We start from the raw sequence: 24,296 nt of genomic DNA on the forward strand, positions 1-24,296 counted from the left end.
AAGGATGACTTGCCCTGGAAGGGTTTGTGAAAGCCGCAATTCCTCTTTACAGAGAAACCCAGGGCTGGTGACTTTAGATAATCCTGAGGGGTCTGGAGCCTTAGGTATTGGGCCTTCCTTCTTTGGGAAGGGAATCAACTCCTGAACTCTGTAAACAATCATCAGTAAAAAATAATAAATGGGACGCCCTGAGAACCCAGAGTGCAAGGCTTGGGCAGCACCTGAGGTGCAGGTCTTGGCACCTGGGACAGATGGAGGCCTAAGAGCTACTGCTGATCACCACAGAAGAAGAGTCCAAAACAAAACCAAGTAACAGGTGCAATTCTTAGTCCATGCCCTTAACAAAACCTACATTTTTAAAAAGAAAACTTACCTGTGAAGGGGTTTCGAAGCTCCCAGATTTACTGGTGTTTGATGCACTTGTTCGTCGTTCTTGAAAAAAACGAAGGCTGTCCTGTAATAAAAGGGGACAATTCAACCATGGTTCAATGTGACTCTTTTTTCCTCTATATTAGGCATTCTTAAAGTTTCTAAGGGCACATGATTTCCTTAAATAGTGGTCTCTGGGCAGAGGCTGCCCAAAATAACAAAGCAAAATTACATCCAGGGATTCTCTCATTCAAACAGGCATAAAACATGGTACTTGGAGATCTCTAAAAACTTTAGAGATCATCTGCTCCAACCCTTCTTCCCATCTTTCCATCTTATGGACACGAAGACTGAGACCTAATGATAACCAAGCAGCTTGTCGTGAAGACGGCACAGCCGTTAGAGGGAGCTAGGGTTCTGGATCAGTGGCTTTGGAACTCTTTGTGTTTTTTTTCAGCTGCAGTTCTAAAAGATAAATAACCTAGAACACACACACATCCACATGTACTTTTTAATATTTCCTATTCTTCTCTATTCCATTTTACTTAAAATATGGTAGCTGCAACCTAGTGAGTTAATTTTACAACTCTCTGATAGATCATGATCAATAGTTTGAAAAACACCCAATTTAAAGGCCCCTGTGTCTCTGATTAGAAGAGCTGAAGGAGGTGGAATTAGAGTGCTGGGCATCACACCAAATCTTCTCCTCATCTCCATAACTGAGGTCAAGCAACTTGAACAGAGCTGCTAGTGGTGTGTCCTGGAAGTGGTAACTTCTCAGCAAGCTAATGGCAGAAAGAGGACTGAAACCCTGATTTAAGAAGAAGAAATAGCCCACCTTGTCCTTTCAGAAATTTCCAAAGATCACAGATCCCATGTATGTTGACTATGCAAAGCTAATTCAGGAGAGACTTTGTTCTAATGATCTTGGTGTTATTCTCAGGAGGAAGAAAAAGTCAATTTACTGGCAGTAAGAGCAGACTAGGACTAGGGTGAGGCAAGTGAAGCATCTTGACTACCAAGATGCGTTTTTTTTTTTTTTTTTTTACTTGCATAACGTGGCTTTCTTCATTTCACCATAATCCTGCCCTACTGAGAGCTGTCCTTATTTAAAGTGTTAACACTGTAGACATAAGAGGGGTTTTTGGCATTAATTTTTATATTTACAATATTACACTAAAATATTATTTATCTTAATTGTTACGAATTTTGACATTCCCTTTAATGTTCTGCCTCACCAATCACACCTTAGTCCTGGCCCAAAGCAAGAGAGTTACTATTGAGAACTAGTGCATGCTAACAGGGAAGTATCAAAAGCAGACTTTTCCAAAACTGCTTTCCCAGCTACTATTTCACTTAAGCACCGTGACTTAAAGAAAACATCTTAACATCCTACCAGTGATGTTTCAGAACTGACAAATTCAAACAGCATAAGGCACAGAGTGCAGTAACATCCTTCATACCTCTTCATTTACACATATTCCTCTTGCAATGAGGTAGGCACAAGCCATAATTCCAGTTCTTCCTAGAAAACAAAGAAGTTGGGTCAAGGAACCATTGTTCATGATACTACTTGGTATAAAAATACACTCAGACATATTCAATGAGTGCATTTTAGATCCATATTCTTTCACCTTGAAAGTACTAGTCCAAAATATTTCAATTCAGAAATGCCCAAGATTCACTACTTTGTGGTCATTTGTGGAATCTGGTGTTTTAACTATTGGCATGATATATGTGTGCATGTGTGTATCTTTCTTTCTTTCTTTTTTGAGACAGAGTTTCACTTTGTTGCATTTCTCTTGATTCTCTATTGCTAAAGATTACAATAATGGGAAAACGCAATCAGCTTTGTTCTAGGACTGTATAGCTAAATCACTACTTATTAAACACTAATTATACACCCTATTTTTCTAAATAATAGAAATAAAAGTAGTACCTATGGAAGATAACACAGGATTGGAGCTCCAAACACCATCTCGGATTTTCAATAACCCTCATTCCTCCCACTTCTGAGTTTTTAATTGTGTTACAAAAGTTTCCAAACATATGAAAGTAGAGAACAATATATTAATTCTCATATATCTATTCCTCAGAGTCTATAATTATCAGGATTGTGCTTTATGTATTGAATTTCTCTCTTCTTTTCACTCCTTTCTTTGCACTCTCTCTCTTTCTTTCTTTTCCATTGTAGTGTTTGAAAGCAAACCCTTGATTTCCTGCTTCATGTCATTCCATCCTCAAATATAATTCATCTTTTGTCCTGCATTACAAAATTTGAGTTTTTGAAAAATAACATTTCCACAACAACAATCAAGGCACAAGCTACCAAAACCTGTGGGATACTGCAAAAGCAGTTTTGAGAGGAAAATTTATCACTTTAGTTGCCTACATTCAAAAAACAGAAAGAGAGCACCTCGACAAACTCACAAGCCATCTGATGGAATTGGAAAAAGAAGAACAATCTAAGCCTAAACCAGTAGAAGAAAAGAAATATCCAAAATTAAATCAGAGATCAATGACATTGAAAGCAAAAGAATCATTCAGAAAATTAATGAAACAAGGAGTTGGTTTCTTTGAAAAAATAAATAAAATAGATAAACCTTTGGCCAGACTAACTAGAAATAGAAAAGTAAAATCTCTAGTAACCTCAGTCAGAAATGATAAAGGGGAAATAACAACTGATCGTACAGAGATACAAGAGATCATCTCTGAATACTATCAGAAACTCTATGCCCAGAAATTTGACAATGTGAAGAAAATGGATCAATATTTGGAATCACACCCTCTCCCTAGACTTAGCTGGGAAGAAATAGAGCTCCTGAACAGACCAATTTTAAGCACTGAGATTAAAGAAACAATAAAAAAGCTTCCGATCAAAAAATGCCCTGGTCCAGATGGCTTCACACCAGAATTCTATCAAACCTTCAAGGAAGAGATTATTTCTGTACTGCAGAAATTATTCCAAAAAATTGATGAGGAAGGAATCTTCCCTAACACATTCTACAAAGCAAACATCACACTGATACCAAAACCAGGAAAAGACCCAACTAAAAAGGAGAATTTCAGACCAATTTCACTCATGAATATAGACACAAAATTATCAACAAAATCCTAGCCAATAGATCACAGCTTATCACCAAAAAAGTCATACATCATGATCAAGTAGGTTTCATCCCAGGGATGCAAGACTGGTTTAACATACACAAGTCCATAAATGTTATCCACCATATTAACAGAGCAAAAATAAAGACCACATGATCCTCTCAACAGATGCAGAAAAAGCATTCAATAAAATCCAGCATCCTTTTCTAATTAGAACACTGAAGAGTATAGGCATAGGTGGCATATTTCTTAAGCTGGCCAAAGCTATCTATGACAAACCTACAGCTAATATTTTACTGAATGGAGTAAAACTGAAAGCTTTTCTTCTTAGAACTGGAACCAGACAAGGTTGTCCTCTGTCACCTTTACTATTCAACATAGTGCTGGAAGTTCTAGCCAATACAATTAGGCAAGACAAGGAAACAAAGGTAATCCAAATGGGAGCAAAGGAGGTCAAACTCTCCCTCTTTGCTGACAACATGATCTTACACTTAGAGAATCCCAAAGACTCAACTATAAGAATCCTGGAAGTCATCAAAAAATACAGTAATGTTTCAGGATATAAAATCAATGTCCACAAGTCAGTAGCCTTTGTATATGCCAATAACAGTCAAGATGAGAAGCTAATTAAGGACACAACTCCCTTCACCATAGTTTCAAGGAAAATGAAATACCTAGGAATATACCTAACAAAGGAGGTGAAGGACCTCTATAAAGAAAATTATGTAGCCGGGTGTTGTGGCGGGCACCTGTAGTCCCAGCTACTTGGGAGTCTGAGGCAAGAGAATCGCTCAAGCTCAAGAGTTGGAGGTTGCTGTGAGCTATGTGATGCCATGGCACTCTACCTAGGGCCATAAAGTGAAACTATGTCTCTACAAAAAAAAAAAGAAAAAAGAAAAGAAAATTATGAAATCCTCAGAAAGGAAATAGCAGAGGATATTAACAAATGGAAGAACATCCCATGCTCATGTCTGGGAGGAATCAACATTGTTAAAATGTCTATACTTCCCAAAGCAATCTACCTATTCAATGCCATTCCTATTAAAATACCAACATCGTACTTTCAAGACTTGGAAAAAATGATTCTGCGTTCTGTATGGAACCAGAAAAAAACCCTGTATAGCTAAGGCAGTTCTTAGTAATAAAAATAAAGCTGGGGCATCACCATACCAGATTTTAGGCTGTACTACAAAGCCATAGTGGTCAAGACAGCATGGTAACTGGCACAAAAATAGAGACATAGACACTTGGAATCAAATGGAAAACCAGGAAATGAAACCAATAACTTACAACCAGCTTATCTTTGTTAAACCAAACAAGAACATACCTTGGGGGAAAGACTCCCTATTCAATAAATGATGTTGGGAGAACTGGATATCCATATGTAAAAGACTGAAACTGGACCCACACTTTTCTCCACTCACAAAAATTGATTCAAGATGGATAAAAGACTTAAATTAAGGCATGAAACAATAAAAATCCTCAAAGAAAGCATAGGAAAAACACTGGAAGATACTGGCCTGGGGAAAGACTTCATGAAGAAGACTGCCATGGCAATTGCAACAACAAAAAAAATAAACAAATGGGACTTAATTAAATTGAAAAGCTTCTGTATAGCTAAGGAGACAACAACCAAAGAAAATAGACAACCTACACAGTGGGAAAGGATATTTGCATATTTTGAATCAGACAAAAGCTTGATAACTAGGATCTATAGAGAACTCAAATTACTCCACATGAAAAAAGCCAACAATCCCATATATCAATGGGCAAGAGACATGAATAGAACCTTCTCTAAAGAAGACAGATGAATGGCTAACAAACATATGAAAAAATGTTCATCATCCCTATCAGAGAAATTCAAATCAAAACCACCCTGAAATATCATCTATCCCTAGCAAGAATGGCCCACATCACAAAATCTCAAAACTACAGATGCTGGTGTGGATGTGGAGGCAAGGGAACACTTTTGCACTGCTGGTGGGACTAGAAACTAGCACAACCATTTTGGAAGGAAGTATGGGGTAACCTCAAAGCACTCAAGCTAGACCTCCCATTTTATCCTGCAATCCCATTACTGGGCATATACCCAGAAGGAAAAAAATCCTTTTATCATAAGGACCCTTACACTACACTGTTTATTGCAGCTCAATTTACAATCGCCAAAATGTGGAAATGGCCTAAATGCCCACCAACCCAGGAATGGATTAACAAGCTGTGGTATATGTACACCATGGACTACTATTAACCATTAAAAAAAAATGGAGACTTTACATCTTTTGTATTAACCTGGATGGAAGTGGAACACATTATTCTTAGAATTCTCCACAAGAATGGAGAAGCATGAATCCTATGTACTCAATTTTGATAAGAGAACAATTAATGACAATTAAGATCATGGTGGGGATGGGGGAAGGGAAGAGCAGAGAGAGAAAGAAGGAGGGAGGGGTGGAGAAAGGAAAAATAGAGAGAGGGAAGGAGGGTGGGGGGTGGGACCTTGGTGCGTGCCACACCTTTTGGGGGCAAGACAAGATTGCAAGAGGGACTTTGCCTAACAAATGCAATCAGTGTAACCTGGTTTATTGTACCCTCAATGAATCCCCAACAATAAAGAAGAATAACATTGTCGTTTTTATTTCTACAATGATCTGTAGGTTTTGTCTTAGCCAGTACACAATGGACTTAATCATTTTATATAATTCCAAACTTACACTTTTTACCAGATGTACAAAAAATTTTATGTTCTATCCTTTTAAAAATCTTTAATGAACTGCAGAAAGGAGTTTGTACCATCCCTCGCTGTAATATAGAAAAGCTACTTTTTTTTTTTTCCAGATAGTGTCTCACTCTGCTGCCCAGGCTCATGTACCATGGCATTAGCCTCAATCACAGGAACTTCACCCTCCTGGGTTCAAGTGATCCATTTACTGTTAACATTTGGATTTTGGAGGACATCTCTGAGTCTCTTTTCCCAGTTGGAAGAAACTTCTGAAAAGTTTCTTTATCAATTAAGGGCATATCATGAGTAGATTCTTGTGGCTGTGGGATAATTGTACTGTTGACATAGTAGAAGCCTTCTCATCCTTTCAAGCAGGGAATCGTAAACATTATATACACACACCTTAAATATTTTATTGTAACATCAAACGTAAACATTCATTCTCTAACCTTCAGACATTCAACAAAGGCTTTGACTTTTTATGTTTATATTCCCCCAAATGGAGTTCTTTTTTGAAAAATCCTTACCAATTTCATAAATCATTGCATCACCTATGATCTCTCATTTTCTTTATTGAAATCTAGGTGCATATTCTTTCTAGATTTTTCTCTAGAGTTTTCTCTCAGTATTTTAGTCTTGTTTGCACTTACTTTAGCTGCAATTTGGTTGTAGCCACTCAACTTCATTGAATCTTCCTGATACTTTTAATTTATTCTTCATGAAATTATAACTTTTTATTCACTTTAACATGTGACAGATTTAGAAAATATTTTATTATATGATATATTTTAATAACAAGAGAACAGAAAGAGAGGTGGAAGCAGAAATACATAGGCATACTGCAGAGAAGTATACTAGCTACCAATTTTCAACATGCCATGGACACTGTGTTTATAAAGGAAATGGAGAACATTAGATATTAAATGATTCTAGTTAAGTCTATCTTACATCTCTAAATACAATTGAATTCTTAGCCTTCATAATGATAATAACTGATATTTGGGTAATGCTTTCTGGGTCTAAAATAATCTTTACAACAACTCTGTGAGGAGAATAACTATGTAAGGAAGAGGAAACTGAGCTTCAGTGAATTTCATTGATTTTCACATAGTTAAAATACAGCAAGATATCTTAATGCCAGTGAAGAAGGTAAAAACATGCCACTCTAGCATACTGATTATTTTAAGTTAAAGGCACATGAAAAACATCAGGTTCAAGATTGCTCTGACCTTTCTCATCCGCTTTCTTACAAGCAGGAGATGCAGTTCCTGTGAGAAAGGCAACCCATACTAGAAGGAAAGTACCATTCTTACCATCAAGGACAGACAGTCAAGGCCAAATAAAACCTTCTCCTGGCTTCTGCTTCACCTAATTAACTACTTTAGCCCAAGCCCCTTTCACTTGTCACATTTCCATAATTCACTAAACTTTTCTACTTTCGTATATAAATGTTCATCTCTAACTGTGTCTTTGGTCTTCATTTCCTTATAAGAACTTCCACGTTACATAAAACTTGTATCAAATCTATTTGAATGCTTTTCTTTCTCTTTTTATAAACTGTTATTTACTTTTTATTTCAATTGATGTAAGGGGTACAAATTGTTTTTTGTTACACAGATGAATTGCACGATGCTGAAGTCAGGGCTTTTAGCATACCCAGCACCAGGATAGTGTACGTGGTGCCTGATGGGTAATTGTTTATTGCTCCCCCCGACTCCCACCCTCCCTTTAGTTTCCAGTGTCTATTACACACTTTACGACTGTATGTACCCATTGTTTAGCTGCCGCTTCTAAGTGAGAACATGTGGTATTTGTTTTTCCATTCCTGAGACACTTCATTTAGGTTGCTGGTCTCCAGTTCTCTAATTCCATCCAAATTGCTGCAAGACATCATTTCAATCCTGTTTATGTCTGGGTAGTACTCCCTGGTATCTATATACCACTTGTTCTTTCTTCACTCATCAGTTGATGGGCACTTAGGTTGATTCCTTATCTTTGCAACTGTGAATTGTGCTGTGATGAATACTCAGATGTAGGTGTCTTTTTAAATCATGGGAGAGACCCAGTAGTGGGACTGCTGGATTGAATAGCAGGTCTGTGTTTAGTTATTTGAGGAGGCTACATATAGAACCAGATCCATGATTGTTGCAGTTCTCTTATGTTTCCAGTTTCCAGGCCAGTGATTTACTGATAAGAACTTTGTAACTTGCCCTTTCCCAAATCCATCCCCTTTGAGTTCTCATTTTCTAGAAATGGTAATACCTCCTTGCAGCCACATGACAACTAGAAGGTGTTACACTACTTATTTGTCCAGACAAGACAAGAGAAGCAACAGCCCACCCCAAATCTTGTCCAAGGATGTGCTGAGCAACCTAGCCCCATCCCATCTGCACACAAGAATGACTATTAGTAACCCCTAGCTTATCAGATTACTAAAATCTCCACCCAGGGAGGGACTTTTCTGCCATTTTTTGACCATGGGATATAACATGTGCCAGTATGATTTTTCAGTGCACTGGGGTAAACTGCACACCGCCACCAACATGTACTGATGCTCATTCACTTCATGCATTATTCATTTCACCTCTAGAAAAAAACCCTGACCCTGTCAGTTGGGGAGGATTTGAGGCAGTCCACTCCCCCAACCTCCCACTCCTCCACAATAAATTTCCTTTCTTCCTTCTTGACAATCTTTCTTGTCTTAGTAATTGGCTTTCTGTTTCATGAGCAATTGAGCCTAGCAAAACCCCCTTTGTGGGTTCATTAACAAACACTTTTCCATAGAGCTTGTAATAGTTTACGTTCTCACTAACAGCATGTAAGTGTTCCCTTTTCACGGCATCTGCACCAAGTCTGTTGTTTTTCGACATCAATAATGGGCACTGCCAGGGGAAAGGTGGTATCTCATTGTAGTTGGTTTTGATTTGTCTTTTCCCGATGATTAGGAATGTGGAGCATTTTTTCATGTTTGCTGGCCATTTATGTATTTGCTTTTGATGACATTCTATTCATGTCTTTTGCCCACATTTGGATGGGTTGTTTATATTTTGTTGCTGATTTGACTTTTTGTAGATTCTGAATATTAATCCTTTGTTGGATGGATACTTTGCAAATATTTTCTCTCATTCTCCAGGTTGTGTATTTACTCTGTTGATCATTTCTTTGCCATGCACAAACTTTGTTAATTTAATTAAGTCCATTTATTTATTTTTGTTGTTGCTATTCTTGCTTTTGGGATTTACCTTATACATTCCTTGCCTCAGCCAATGTCCAGGAGAGTTCTTCCTGTGTTCTCCTCTAGAATTTTTGTGTGTCAGTTCTTACATTAAGTCTTTAATCTGCTTTGAGTTAATTTTTGTGTATGGTGAGAAATAGGGATCAAGTTTCATTCTTCTGTATGTGGATCCCTAATATTCTCTGCACCATTTATTGACTGGGCCAACCCGTCCTCCAAGCGTGTTGTTGTCTGTATTATTAAAAATCAGATGGTTGTAGCTATATGGTTCTTTTTGGGTCTCTAGTGTGTTTCACTGATCTCTATGTTTATCTTTATGTCTGTGCCGTATGCTTTAGTCACTATGGTATTTTAGTATGATTTGAAGTTGTGTCATGTGATGTCTTCGGATTGCTTCTTCTGATTAGGACTGCTTGGGCTATTTGGGCTCTTTTAAAAATTTTAAGTACCCAATTGCTTTTCTAGAATACTATGAGGAACCAAGAAATGATGAAGTGACAATGTTTGCATTTGTCAGGTAAGGTCCCTGTTATAGTTGTGTCCAGGAGGTGCGCCATATAACCTTACACTGTGTCCAGTAGTTGGGAGAACACCAATCCCCCTCCAACCTCCCCTCTGCCCCTTCCCTCCTTGCTGCACCCATCGACTTGAATAAAATTGAGTTTTTATCATGTGGGTAAGTATTTGTTTGTCTGCTGCCTTTATATTAGTATTGCATACATTGGATACTTGCTTTTTCATTCTTGTGATACTTTACTAAAGAGAGTGTTCTCCAACTCTATCCAGGTAAAATTTCCATTCTTTTTATGGCTGAATAGTATCCCATGGTATACATATACCACAGTTTGCCAATCCATTCATGGGTCAATGGACACATGGGCTGATTCCACATCTTGGCAATTGTAAATTTAGTTGCAATAAATAATCTCGTACAAATGTCCTAATGATAAAATGATTCTTTTTCTTCTGGAATAGATGCCTATGAATGGGATTGCAGGATCAAATGAAAGGTCTGTTTTTGGTTCTTTGAGGATTCTCCATACTTCCATAGAGGTTATATTAGTCTGCACTCTCACCAATAGTATAAGAATGTTCCCTTGTCTCCACATGCACAGAAACATCTGCAGCTTTGGGACCTTGTGATATGGTCTATTCTTCTGGAGTTAGGTTGGCTTTGATTTGCATTTCTCTGATGCATGGGGATGATGAGCATTTTTTAACATGCTTGTTTAGCCATCCATCTGTCTTCTTCAGGGAAGGTTCTATTGATTAATTTGAGTTCTATGTAGATTCTGGTTATGAACCCTTTGTCAGATTCATTACATGCAATATTTGGGCTCTTTTCTCATTCCAAATGAAATGTAGAATTTCTTTGTCTAGTTTTGTGACAAATGACATTGGTATTATGATGGAATTATGTTGGATGTATAAGTCACTTAGAGCAGTATGAAATTTTTTTTTGGTAGGATTATTTTATTTATTTTTATTAAGTCATTTGTACATAGATCATGAATACATTTATGTTATTATGGGATTCAATGTGTTGATTATTTGTAAAAATTGGAGTGCTTACATCCTACTAATCAACATAGCCTTCACCTCATTTACCCAATTACAGCATTAAGACTTTGTGTTCTATACCTGATAGATCCAACTTGTACTTGCAATATGCTCCATGGGTGTGGTCCCCCTACTAACCCTCCCTCTATCAACCTATCCCCCTCCATTCTCCTTATCCTCCCCTTCCCCCTTCATCCTAGGCTGTAGTTGTGTTTCATTTTTCATATGCAAGTATGAGTGATTATAAATTGGTTTCATATTATTACTGAGTACATTGGATATATATTTTTCCATTCCTGAGATACTTTACTAAGAAGAATATTTTCCAGCTCCATACATGTAAACACAAAAGAGGTAAAGTCTCAGGCGGCCCTGTGGCTCAAAGGAGTAAGGCGCCAGCCCCATATGCTGGAGGTGGTGGGTTCAGCCCCAGCCAAAAAAAAAAAAAAAAAAAAAAAATGAAAAAAAATAGAGGCAAAGTCTCCATTTTTTTTTTTTTAATGCTGCATGGTATACATATACCACAATTTATTAATCCATTTATGGGTCAATGGGCACTTGGGCTTCTTCCATGCCTTGGCAATTATGAGTTGAGCTGCAATGAATAATCTGATGCAAATATCTTTATTGCCAAATGATTTTTGGTCCTTTGTATATACACCTAGAAGGGGAATTGCAGGATCAAATGGCAGGTCTTCATTTAGATCCCTGAGTGTTCTCCAAATTTCCTTACAAAAGGAATGCACTAGTTTGCGTTCCCACCAGCAGGGCAGAAGTGTTCCCTTTTCTCCACATCCATGCCAGCATCTGTAGTTTTGGGATTTTGTGATGTGGGCTACTCTTACTGGAGTTAGATGGTATCTCAGAGTGGTTTTGGTTTGCATTTCTCTGATGATTAAAGATGATGAGCATTTTTTCATGTGTCTAGAGACCATGCATGCTTCTGTTCATGTCTCTTGCCCACAATAAAATGGGATCACTTGTTTTTTTTTTACTTTGAGTTCTCTGTGGATATTGGTTATTAGACCTTTGTCAGAAATACAACTTGCAAAACTCCTCTCCCATTCTGAGGGCTGTCTATTTGCTTTACTTAGTGTATTCTTGGCAGTGCAGAAGCTTTTTAATTTGATCAGATCCCAGTAATGTATTTTTGATGTTGCTTCAATTGCCTGGAGTGTCCTCCTCATAGAGTATTCTCTCAGGCCAATTTTTTCGAGTGTTTCCCCTGCACTCTCTATAAGAAATTTTATAGCTTCATGTCTTAAGTTTAAGTCCTTTAACCAGTGAGAGTTCATTTTTGTTAGAGGAGAAAGGTGTGGGTCCAGTTTCAGTCTTCTACAAGTTGCCAGCCAATTCACCCAGCACCATTTATTAAATAGGAAATCTTTCCCCAAATTTATATTTTTCATAGACTTATCAAAAATCAAGTGATGATAAGTGAGTGGGTTCACCTCTTGGTCTTCAATTCTGTTCCATACATCTGCCTCTCTGTTTTTGTGCCAGTACCATGCTATTTTGATCACTATCGATTTGTAGTATAGTCTGAAGTCTGGAAACATGATTCCTCCCAATTTGTTTTTATTTCTGAGTAATGTCTTGGCTATTTGAGGTTTTTTTCTGTTTCCATATAAATGAAGTACTAATTTTTCCAGGTCTTTAAAGTATGACAGAGGTACTTTAATAGGGATTGCCTTAACTCTGTAGATTGCTTTAGGTAGTAAAGACATTTTAACAATGTTGATTCTTCCCAGCCATGAGCATGGTATATTTTTCCATTTGTTAACATCTTCAGCTATTTCTTTCCTCAGAGTTTCATAGTTCTCTTTATAGAGATCTTTCACATTTTTAATTAGGTACACTCCCAGATATTTCATCTTCTTTTGCACTATTGTAAAGGGAATAGAGTCCTTGATTGTTTTCTCCCCTTGAATATTGTTTGTATATATAAAGGCTACAGATTTGTGAGTGTTAATTTTGTATCCGGGGATGTTGCTGTATTCCTTGATAACTTCTAGGAGTTTTGCAGTTGATTCTCTGGGGTTTTCTAGATATATAATCATATCGTCTGTGAAGAGTGACAGTTCGATCTCCTCTGGTCCTATTTGAATCCTCTTGATTGCCTTCTCTTGCCTGATTGTGGTGTCTAACACTTCCATTACAATGTTAAAAAGCAGCGGAGACAGTGGGCATCCATGCCTGGTTCCTGATCTGAGTGGAAATGATTTCACATTTATTCCATTAAATACGATATTTAATGGATTTGCTGGAGATGGGTTTGCTGTAGATGCCCTCTATCAGTTTAAGAAATGTGCCATCTATACCTATTTTCTTAAGCATTCTGATCAAGAAAGGATGCTGGATATTATCAAATGCTTTTTCTGCATCTATTGAGAGAATCATATGGTTTGTTTTTTTAATTTGTTTATGTGATATATTATATTTATGGATTTATGTATATTGAACTGTCCTTGGGACCCTGGGATGAAACCCACCTGGTTGTCATGTATAATTTGTTTGATGTGTTGTTGGATTCTGTTTGCTAGGATCTTATTGAATATTTTTACATCAATATTCATTAGAGATATTGATGTATAATTTTCTTTTCCACTTGGGTCTTTTCCTGCATTGGGTATGAGAATGATATTTGCTTCATAGAACGTGTTGGGAAATATTCCTTCTTTTTCTATGTTTTGGAAAAGGTTAAGTAATATAGGTATTAGTTCCTCTTTAAAGGTTTGGTAGAATTCTGATGTGAAGCCATCTGGTCCTGGGCTTTTCTTTTTGGGGAGATTTCTTATAGTTGATGCTATTTCAGAACATGTTATAGGCTTGTACAACACTTCCACTTCTTTCTGGATACGTCTAGGAGGATGGTATGTTTCCAAGTATTGATCTGTTTCCTTCATATTTTCATACTTCTGAGAATAGAATTTTATGTAATATTCATTAAGGATTTGTTGAATTTCTGAGGAGTCTGTTATTTGGCCTTTATCATTTCCGATTAATGAAATTAGGGATTTTACTCTTCTACTTCTGGTTAGGTTAACCAAAGGTTTATATATTATTGACCTTTTCAAAAAAACAGCTTTTTGATTGGTTGATCTGTTGATGATCCTTTTGTTTTCAATTTCATATAGTTCTGCTTAATTTTAGTTATTTCTTTTCTTCTGCTGAGTTTAGGGTTGGAATGTTCTTCCTTTTCCAGTTTCTTGACATGTCCCAGTAAGTTGTTGACTTCCTCTCTTTCCATTCTTTTTTTTTATTTTTTTTTTATTTTTTCACTGTGTACATAGTGAAATCAAGGGGTACAACGTGCGGGTTTCATCTTGCAACACTATAAATTTTCCTCTTAAGACTGCCTTTCTTTTTGGTATCCCAGAGGTTCTGCTAGTTCATGTCTTCATTATCCTTTTGTCCCAAAAATTTGGTAATTTTCTTCTTAATCTCATCTATGACCCAGCTATCATTCAGCATGAGGTTATTTAGTGTCCGTTTTTGTATGGGTATGCAGATTCCTGTTGTTACTGATTTCAACTTTTATTCCATGATGGTCCAAGAAAATACAATGAATGATTTCTATTCTTTTAAATTTGCTGAGGTTAGACTTATGACCTAAGATATGATCAATTTTGGAGGATGATCCAGGGCTGATGAAAAGAATGTGTACTCAGGTTTGTTAGGATGAAATGTTCCGTAGATGTGTGTTAAATCCAAATGTCGAATGGTTAAGTTTAAGTCTAAAATTCATTTGCTTAGCTTCTTTTTGGAGGATCTATCCAACACTGCCAAAGGAGTATTAAAATCTCCAACTATTATGGTGCTGGAAGAAATCAAGCAGAAATCAATCAATCTGATGTCTGTTAGAGTCTCTCTTATAAATTGAGGCACATTTTGCTTGGGTGTATAAATGTTAATAATTGAAATCTCATCATGTTGAGTGTTTCCATTAATGAATATGAAGTGATCATTTTTATCTTTCCTTACTTTTGTTGGTTTAAAACCTATTGTATCTGCCAATAAAATTGCATCACCTGCTTTTTTTCTGATTTCTATTTGCCTGAAATATAGATGACCATCCCTTCACCCCTGAGTCTATGTTTATCTTTTAAGGTAAGGTGAGATTCTTGAATGCAGCAAAGGTCTGGCCTGAGTTTTTGTATCCAGTCATCCAACCTGTGCCTCTTTAGAAGGCAATTTAAGCCATTCACATTAATTGGGAGTATTGATAAGCCAGATAGTATTTTGGGTACTGAGATTTTTTAAAGTCCAGTGGTCATTTTTAATTCTTTCACCACTGTGTAAGTTGGAATTTGATCAAATGTTTCTGAATGAGTTTACTTTTGTGGTGGAGGATTGTGCTGGTTATAATGGAGGATAGGCCTGTGAATATCCTGGAGAACTGGTTTAGTTATGGCAAATTTCTTCAACATGTGAATGTCATTAAAGTATTAATTTCTCCATCATAGATGAAACTCAGTTTAGCCAGATACAGGATCCTGGGTTGAAAGTTATTTTGTTTAAGGTGATGAAAGATTGATGACCATCCTCTTCTAGCTTGAAAGATTTCAGCAGAGAGATCTGCAGTCATTCCAATGTTCTTCCCCTTGTAGGCTATGGTTTTCTTACATCTGGCTGCTTGCAGAACTTTCTCCTTCATATTAACTTTGGTGAAGCTAGTTATAATGTGTCTATGAGAATTTTTATTTGGATTGAGTCATGCTGGTGTTCTGAAACTGTCTGCTATCTGAATTTCAGAATCTCTTAGCATGTCTGGAAAATTATCTTTGATTATTTCACAAAGTAAAGCATCTGTATCCTTCACAGCAACCTTATCACCTTCAAGTATTCCCATGAGGTGAATATTAGATCTCTTTGAATTATCCTAGAGCTCACTGAGAGAATGATCCGTTTTTGTTCTCCACTTTTTTTCTTCTTTGAGCATTTGGGAGCATTCAAAAGCTTTGTCTTCAATTTCAAGATCCTTTCTTCTGCCTGCTCCATTCTGTTACTGAGGGATTTTACTGTATTTCTCAGTACTTAGAGGCTGAAAGCTTTTGCCTCAATGTGTCAAAATCTTTGTTGATTTTGTCTGTGAATTCATTGAATTCTTCAGACATCTTTTGAATTACTCCTTGAAATTGTAATTCCATCTTTATCTCCATTCTGTTGATCTTATTTGCTATCCAAATTCTGAACTCAATTTCTGACATCTCAGCCCTTTGTTTATGAATGGGATCTTGTGGTGTGTCTGCCACATGGTTCCTAGGGAGTTGATCTACTCTGATTATTCACATTGCCAGAGTTTTTCCTCTGATTCTTCCTCATGATTGTTTTTCACGGTTGGCTAGATGGGTAGGTAAGGTGAAATTGGATTGGGAGTTCCCAGAGTTGTGGTTAACCAGACCTTTGTCAAGTATCTTGGACTGATGACTGCAGCAGCTTTTTCCCCTATAGCTTTGCAAAGGACCCGTACAGTATTACAGCCTGAGACGGAGGAAACCTGCTTGGTGTGGTGGGGTTAGGTGGCTCTGTCTTTTTTTTTTTTTTTTTTTTGTAGAGACAGAGTCTCACTTTACTGCCCTCGGTAGAGTGCCGTGGCATCACACGGCTCACAGCAACCTCCAGCTATTGGGCTTATGTGATTCTCTTGCCTCAGCACCCCCGAGTAGCTGGGACTACAGGCACCCGCCACAACACCTGGCTATTTTTTGGTTGCAGATTGGCCGGGGCTTGGTTTGAACCCACCACCCTTTGTATATGGGGCCGGCGCCCTACTCACTGAGCCACAGGCGCCACCCAGGTGGCTCTGTCTTGCATTCAGCTGGTTCTTGTCTGACCCTAGTGGATCAGTGACTCTGATGAAATCTTAACTGTGGAGAAATACAAGCAACTAAGACAACCCACTGTCCATGGACAACAACTGGAAGAGGAAAATCAACCCTTCTCATTACCACACAGAGTAACACCTAAGAGGGTCTTTGGGTGATTGGCCCAGCTTAGGAGTTCCAAACCAATTGACCCAGTCAGTACAAACTCTCAGGTGGGAGAGTTCAAAAGGTCTCCATGAACTAGATAGCGAAGGTCTACTAGCTGCTCAAATTTGGCTCACTCCAGTGCTCTGTGGAGTCAGAAAAGCCTGCCCAGTAGCAGAGTTGGACCAGGGGGCTGTATCTCTTTCTCCACTTTGCTCCTTTTTCATGCCCAGTCACTGGTGACCCCACAGGGCTGAGGTCCTGCTCCCTCTACTAAGCAGATGTGCCAGGGCTTTGCCTGTCAGAGTCAAAGGAAGGTCAATGCCTCCATGGCCTGGCCACTATCTCTGCCACCAGCCGGCTGGGGAATCTGAGGCCTACCTGTCTCGGGTACTCAATAGCCACTGGCATGTGTTCCACTTGTACTCAGTCTAATCTTGAGTGTAACAAGTCAGCAAATGCTTTTCTCCTTCAGCCACCACGCCTTTGCCCCTGCCACTCTGCAGCACCAGTATCCCTATAGAGCGAGTTCTGGTTTCCTCTGGTAGTCCTCAGAGTTGGGGAGGTGTCACTCCAAGATTAGACCCCAGCAGAATCACTCTATTGTTGCTGGATCTTTGTGGAAAGTGACCCTGCACAGCTCCCAGGCAACTGCCACAGCCAGGGATTTCTGGTTGTAGGGACATCTCTGGGAGCATGGGACACACAGATCCAGTAGCAGGGCAGGGGATGCTGCACACAGTTCTGGCAGTTCCTGGCTCCTGGTGACTTTGGCAAGGAGAGTGGTGGGCTCATGACTCTGGCCAGGCAGGATGTGACCAGGAGGCTCATAAAGGCTGGGGGGGGGGGGGGCGGGGCACAGGATACACAGATCTAGCAGGGCTGAAGGGGGGCTCTGGCCAGGTGGGGGAAGGTTACTTGGTCTAGCAGGGCGGGGGCCACTCCTCATGAGCCTCCTCCTGCAATCTGCAGGGGTTAGGCTTCTGGTTCATCAGACAAGGGGGGAAGGTGGACTGGAATTTCAGAATGGCAGGGAAAATATTAGTTCAATTTTGCTGCCTGGCAAGAGAGTGCTCAGGGTCACAACATGCTCTGTCTGGGGAAGTAGACCCCACTTCCTACAGCTCTCACATGTGGGGTGAGAGAAGAGGTCCTCAGTTCACTGCTCACCTGTAGAAAACCTACAGGAAAAAACAAAGAGTAAAAGAAAAACAAACCAACCAACCACACAGCTTTCTTGTGAGAGGGGATGGCCACTTTTCCTTTGGGATGAATTTTGTACCTGAAGTTTGCTTTCTTGGAGTCACGGCTTGCCTCAGCAGAGGTGACCTACAGTTATAACTCTTCTCTCTCAGCTCAGCTCCTAGTCTTTAGCTTACTTGGGTACTTTCTGGACATTATCCGTCTCTCTGGATGGGAGCTTCTGTCAGAGGTTGGCTCCAGTTGACCATCTTGCCCCTCCCCCATGAAATTTTAATACTGATTCTTCTAATCCATAAATATGAGATGTTCTTTCATTTGTTTATGTCGTCAATAATTCCTTTCATCAGTGTTTCATAGTTTTCATTGCAGAGATTTTTTGGCCTCGTTAGTGAAGTATATCCTTAGGCATTTCATTTCATTTCTTGAAGCAATTGTTAATGGTACTGAGTTCTTTGAGTACCAAAGACTGTTATTAGTATATATCAATGCCACTGATTTCTGTACATTAATTGTATAATGTGAGGGTTTGCTGGATTTATTTATCAGTTCTAGGATTATTTCAAAGTGATCTTTAGGATTTTCTAGATATAAGATCATGTCAGAGGCAAACAGATAATTTGACCTCCTCTTTTCCAATATGGACCCTGTTTCTTTCTCTTGCCTAATTGCTCTGGCTAGGACTTCAATGATAGTGGTGACAGTGGGCATCGTTGTCTTGTTCCAGTTCTTAGGAGAGATGCTTTTGACTTTTCTGCATTCACTGTGATGTTGGCTGTTGATGCATCATATATGGCTTTTGATATTTTGAGTAATATTCCTCCTATGTGTAGTTTCTTCTGGATTTTTATCAGAAAGAAGTGGTGGATTTTATCAAATGCTTTTTCTACATCAATTGAGATGATCCCCAGGTTTTTGTTTTTAATTCTGTTCTTATTGTGAATCACATTTATGAATTTGCTATGTCAACAAGCAATCCTTGCATCCCTGGGTTGAAACCCACTTGATTGTTGTGAATTATGTTTTGGGAGTGCTGTTGGATTTGATTGGCTAGCATTTTGTTGATTTTTCCTTCTGCATTCATAAATGTTTTTGGTCCATAGTTTTCTTTTTTGTATGTGATCTTTTCTGGCTTTGGTTACAGGTGATAGTGGCTTCTTAGAATGAGTTAGGGAGGACGCCCTCCTTCTCAATGTTATGGAATAGTTTCAGTAGATGGGTAGCAATTCTTCTTTGTAGGTCTCATAGAATTCAGCTGTGAATTAGACTAGTCATGTGCTTTTTTATGTTGGGAGATTTTCTATTACTATTTCAGCTCCTACTTGATATGTATCTGTTCAGGATTTCTATTTTTCATCCTGATTCAAGCTTTAGAGATTGTACACGTTTCTAAAAATTCATCAATTTCCTACAGATTTTCTAGTTTGTAGGCATAGAGCTTTTCATAGTGGTCTTGGATAGTGCTTTGTATTTCTGTGGTATCAGTAGTTATGACGACTCCTTCATTTCTAACTAATCATATTTGAATACTTTCTCTTCTTTTCCTGGTTAATCTACCTAGTGCTGAACCTATTTTATCTTTTTTATCTTTTCAAAAAGCAACTTTTTGTTTTAGTGACCCTTTGTCTTGCTATTTTAGTTTCAGTTTCATTTGGTTCTCCTCTGAGTTTTGTTACTTCTCTTTCTTTTCTAACTTTAAGTTGAGTTTGTTCTTTTTCTAGTTCCTTGATAACTAAAATTAGGGTGTTAATCTGTGATCCTTCCATCTTTTGGTGTAGGCATTTAATGCTATGATCTTCCTGCTTAGCACTATTTTTTTGTATCCCAGAGATTTTGTTCATATGTGTCACTTTCATCCTTTGATTCAAAAACTTTTGCTATCAATCTTTATTTTGTCACCGATCCAAGGATTGTTCAGCAACAAGTTGTTTCATTTCCATGTGTTTGTGTCATTTTGGGAATTCCTCTTGAGGGATTTCTAATGTCATTCTGCTGTGGTCTTTAATGATGCATAGTATGATTTAGATTTTTTAACATTTGCTGAGACTAACATACGATCTATCTTGGGATATGTCCCAGGTCCTGATAAGCAGAATGTATATTCTATGTTTTTTGTTAGAATGTTCTATAAACGTCTGTTATATCCATTTGTCATCGGGTCCCGTTTAACTCCAGTGTTTCTTTGTTGATTTTCTGTCTCCATCATCTTTCTAGTTCCATCAATGTTGTGTTATAGTGCCCAGATATTAGGATGCTGCTGTTTCTTTTTTTCCCTAAGTCTAGCAGCTTTTGTTTTATGAATCTGGGAGCTCCCAGGTTAGGTGTGCGTATTTTTAGGATTGTTACATCTTCTTGTTGAATTGCTACCTTTATCATTATATATTGGCTATATTTGTCTTTTTTTTTTTTTACTTTTGTTGATTTAAATCTATTTTATCAGATATAAGAATAACTTTTACTGCTTGTTTTGTTTCATTTGCATGGAATATTCTTTTGCCCTTTTATTTTGCATGTATGTGAATGAACAGAATATAAGTGGGTTTCTTGGAGACATGATATATTTGAGACATGTTTTTTATCCATTCTGCCAATCATTATTTATTAATTAGGACATCTAAACCATTTACAGCCAATGTTAACATTAATATGTGACATACTGTACTATTTATGTTGATTAGTACCTAATTTCTTTGTTTTCTCCTTTGTGTTACTGTTTTATAACAACTGTGCATTTTTGCTTTGGGTTGTTTTTACACTGGGGGATATTGATGGTTCTGGTTGATGAACAGGGCATTTTTAAGGGTCACTTATAGGTTAAGTCTAGTGGTAACAAATCCCATAGTCTTTGTTTGTCTGGGAAAGACATTATTTTTCCTTCATTTATGAAGCTTTGTTGTTGTTGTTTTGCAGGATACAAAATTATTGGCTAACAACTATTCTGTTAGAGGAAACTGAAAATAGAACCCAATGCCCTTTTTGCTTGTAAGATTTCTTCTGAGAAATCTTTTTTTGTTCTGATGGGTTTTCCTTTCAAGTTAGTTAATGCTTTCACCTGAAAGCTTGTAGCATTTTCTCCTTGCTATGACTTTTGCCAGTCTGATGACTCGGTGCTTTATAGAATTCCTGTTCACAGTGAATCTTCCAGGAGTTTGATGGTCTACTTATATTTGGATGTCTAAATCTCTGGGAAGTCAAGGATGTTTTCCTTCTTATTCCCTTAAATAGGTTTTTTGTGCATTTTTTTTTTCCTCTTCTCCCTTAGGGACACCTATAATTGCTATGTTTGGGTGTCTTACACAGTCTCATAATTCTTGAAGACTTTGTTCAGTCTTCCTGACTTTTTTCTTCATCTTTCACTGACTGGGTTAATTCATATGTCTTCTTTTCAAGCTCTAAAATTCTTTCTTGTCCCTGGTCTGTTCTATTGTTAAAACTTTCCCTGGGATTTTGCACTTCCCTAAATGATTCTTTAATTTCCAGAAGTCTATTAGGTTTTTCTTAAACTATCTATGTCTCTTCAGTTTGTGTTGGTTTTCAACTTTCTCATCTATCTCATTGATCTTACTTGCAATCCATATTGTGAATTACACATTCAAATTTAAATCATTTGGGGGGGGGTGGAGTCCATTGCTAGAAAGTTGGTATGAAACTTTTGGAGTGATGAAATAGCCTGCTGTTTTCATATTTCCAGAGTTATGCTGGTTTCTTCTCATCTGGAATCTCTACCCTTAGCTCAAAAGAGATACCTTTGCAGTTCAACTAGTCTGTTTTCCTAGGAACTCTGCTGTGCAGTGTAGACAGATAGAGGTATGCTGCCTTTCAGTGCCTGCAGGTAGGTGTCCACTATGGTATTTCTTGCAGTTTGAGTTAGTTGCACCTCAGACCCTGTGAGAGCCCCAGTAGTGGTGAATAAGGCTAGGAAATTCCCAGTTTCCAGTCCTCCGAATGGTGTGTTTGAGAACTAGGGACACCAGACTGAGACCAAGCTAGAATACTTGCTTTTAAGCCTCTCTGTGTTCATGTGTTGGCTGTGATGGTGTGAGGTGGGGTGCTCTCCTGCTCCAGAAGAATGCTCAGGAAGGATAAGAGCAGATGTTCTATGAGCATGTGATAGTAGGGATTGGGTTGTCTTGATGAGTTTAACATAGGTGGGCAGCTGTGGGACATATGAGCTGCTCACTCTTCCCTTGCTTGGCAATGGCATTTGTCTCTGTACTTCAGGAGTATAAAATAAACTAAATTTTTAGATTCCACCCTGTCCTAGCTGCAGCAGATGTGGTGGAGGCAGTGAAATCTGCTGTATGTTGAGCCACCAGACTGGTGTGGGCTGTGGATGACTGGCTATAGTAGGGGAGGTATGATTTTGTCAGGGTGTTCCCTCCATGGAAAGTAGGTTTCTATAAGAATTGACAGGCAGCTTGCAGCTTGGAGAGATGACTGCTAGTTTCACCTTCCATCAGGGCAGAAGTAGCTTTTGTTCTTGAGGATCTTTCTTACTTGGTTGTTTTAGTAGAAAGGAAGTGAGTCCCTATGCTCCATGGAAGCCTGGGTGGGGTAGATTCTCTGTCTAAGGCAGGGCAGCTGCTCCTAGGTGCCCTGGCCTAATGGTCCCCTTTGAAATGGCCCCCTGTCAGAAAGAGATTTAGGCAGCCTTATTGTTACAGGTGCTCTGTCAGAGGTGGGGTAGCCACTGCCGAATGTGGTTTTCTGCTATTGATTTGTCTTATGTGAATTTAATTCTAAAGCTCACCCAAAATCTCTAAAAGGGTAAAGGTAAAATTTCACCTCTCCTATACCGGGTTATATGAACAATTTTAAAGTACTCTATTAATCAAGCTGTGTCCATAACTCATCCACAATTCAGAACGTATACTCTAGATTCATGAGTCTGACAAAAATACTAATATTGAGCAAGCTTGTTGCTCAGTGGGTACCAATATTATTGCACCCTTAGCAGCTGCAGAGAAGAGCAAACCTTTCAGAAGAAATTTTGAACAAGTGGAATAAAGGCATTGAAGCATTTTTTAAAAAGAATTATAAAATGAGATGAGGCATAACTCTACCACTGCAATATTGAAGACAAATTGCAATCAAAGATATGGCTACCAAAGGGTGTAAGTGATCCAGTCAAAGCAAAACTGGACTGGTGAAGAACCAATGTCAAGAACACTATTTGGGATGCTCAAGGCATTTGCTTCTCAACTTAGTGGAATTAACATTCAATGTTTCTTTTTTTAAGATTCCTCTTATAATCCCCCCAATTTACAATCCCTAGCAGGACAAAATTCTAAAAAGGATAACTCAATGTCATTGGTTATTCCCCTTGGTGGAGAACATGAGAGGTTCTGATAGCCTAGAAATAATGTAATTTCTAACTCTGAAAGTTAGGAAGTGGTAGATGCCCCCAACTATAAGCCACTACCCTGGGGGTTAATTAAAGGAGAAAATACAACAGAGATATAATTAAAAAGATTGGTCACGTGCACACAGATGAAGAAGCATAATCATTCAGGTCCAACATGAATTTTCTATTTCATGGTAGATTCTTTCCTGCATTTCTTTGGTATGGTACTTATAATACCCTTTATTTTCTCTAGTCTCAATACACATACATTCTCATTATAATTTTTGTATTATATCTCAGTGCAAATGTCACTTTACTGCTGATACCTTCCTTAACCATCTACAGATTAATTAGCAACCCCCTTCTGACTGTATGGTCTCCTTACTGTCTTATTTTTTAGAAAGACACACATACACTATATGTGTGTGTGTGTGTGTATGTGTATACACCCAAAATATGCATTATTTTTTCTTCATAAGCAATAAACTGTGTTTTTCATGGGGGAAGTAAACTTCTCTGCATAGTGTTACAACTCTTGGAACTAGACCGTATCTGGTGATCAATGCATGAATGAAGGAATATATCTGCCCTTTCAATCCTTCATGATGTCCAGTCCTAGAACCACTCCTTTCACTCTTTTTCACTTCACTTCTTGATATATCTCCATGTGTGCTGGACAGAACAGCCTTGCTTAAACATTGCCAATGGCATCCCCTTTGCTGCTTCTGGGTCCCTTTGTTGTACTCACTGTGTAAAAGCTTAATATTGACTTTTAAAAGGAGAAGCACAAAT

The 24,296-nt window shown here is 38.2% G+C and overlaps 1 protein-coding gene across 1 annotated transcript in view; it reads right to left on the minus strand.

Moving 5' to 3' along the window:
* LOC128566490 (phosphatidylinositol 3,4,5-trisphosphate 3-phosphatase TPTE2-like) overlaps positions 1-24,296 on the minus strand; it is a 99,627-nt gene that overhangs the window by 15,693 nt on the left and 59,638 nt on the right. Inside the window, exons 15-16 of the mRNA XM_053563332.1 lie at positions 1,833-1,894; positions 374-454 (exon numbers count right to left, since the gene is read on the minus strand). Coding sequence (XP_053419307.1) covers positions 374-454; positions 1,833-1,894 — 143 coding nt within the window. The remainder of the gene's footprint in view (positions 1-373; positions 455-1,832; positions 1,895-24,296) is intronic.

This window comes from Nycticebus coucang, chromosome 15, assembly GCF_027406575.1.
Source record: "Nycticebus coucang isolate mNycCou1 chromosome 15, mNycCou1.pri, whole genome shotgun sequence".
Classification (NCBI taxonomy): domain Eukaryota; kingdom Metazoa; phylum Chordata; class Mammalia; order Primates; family Lorisidae; genus Nycticebus; species Nycticebus coucang.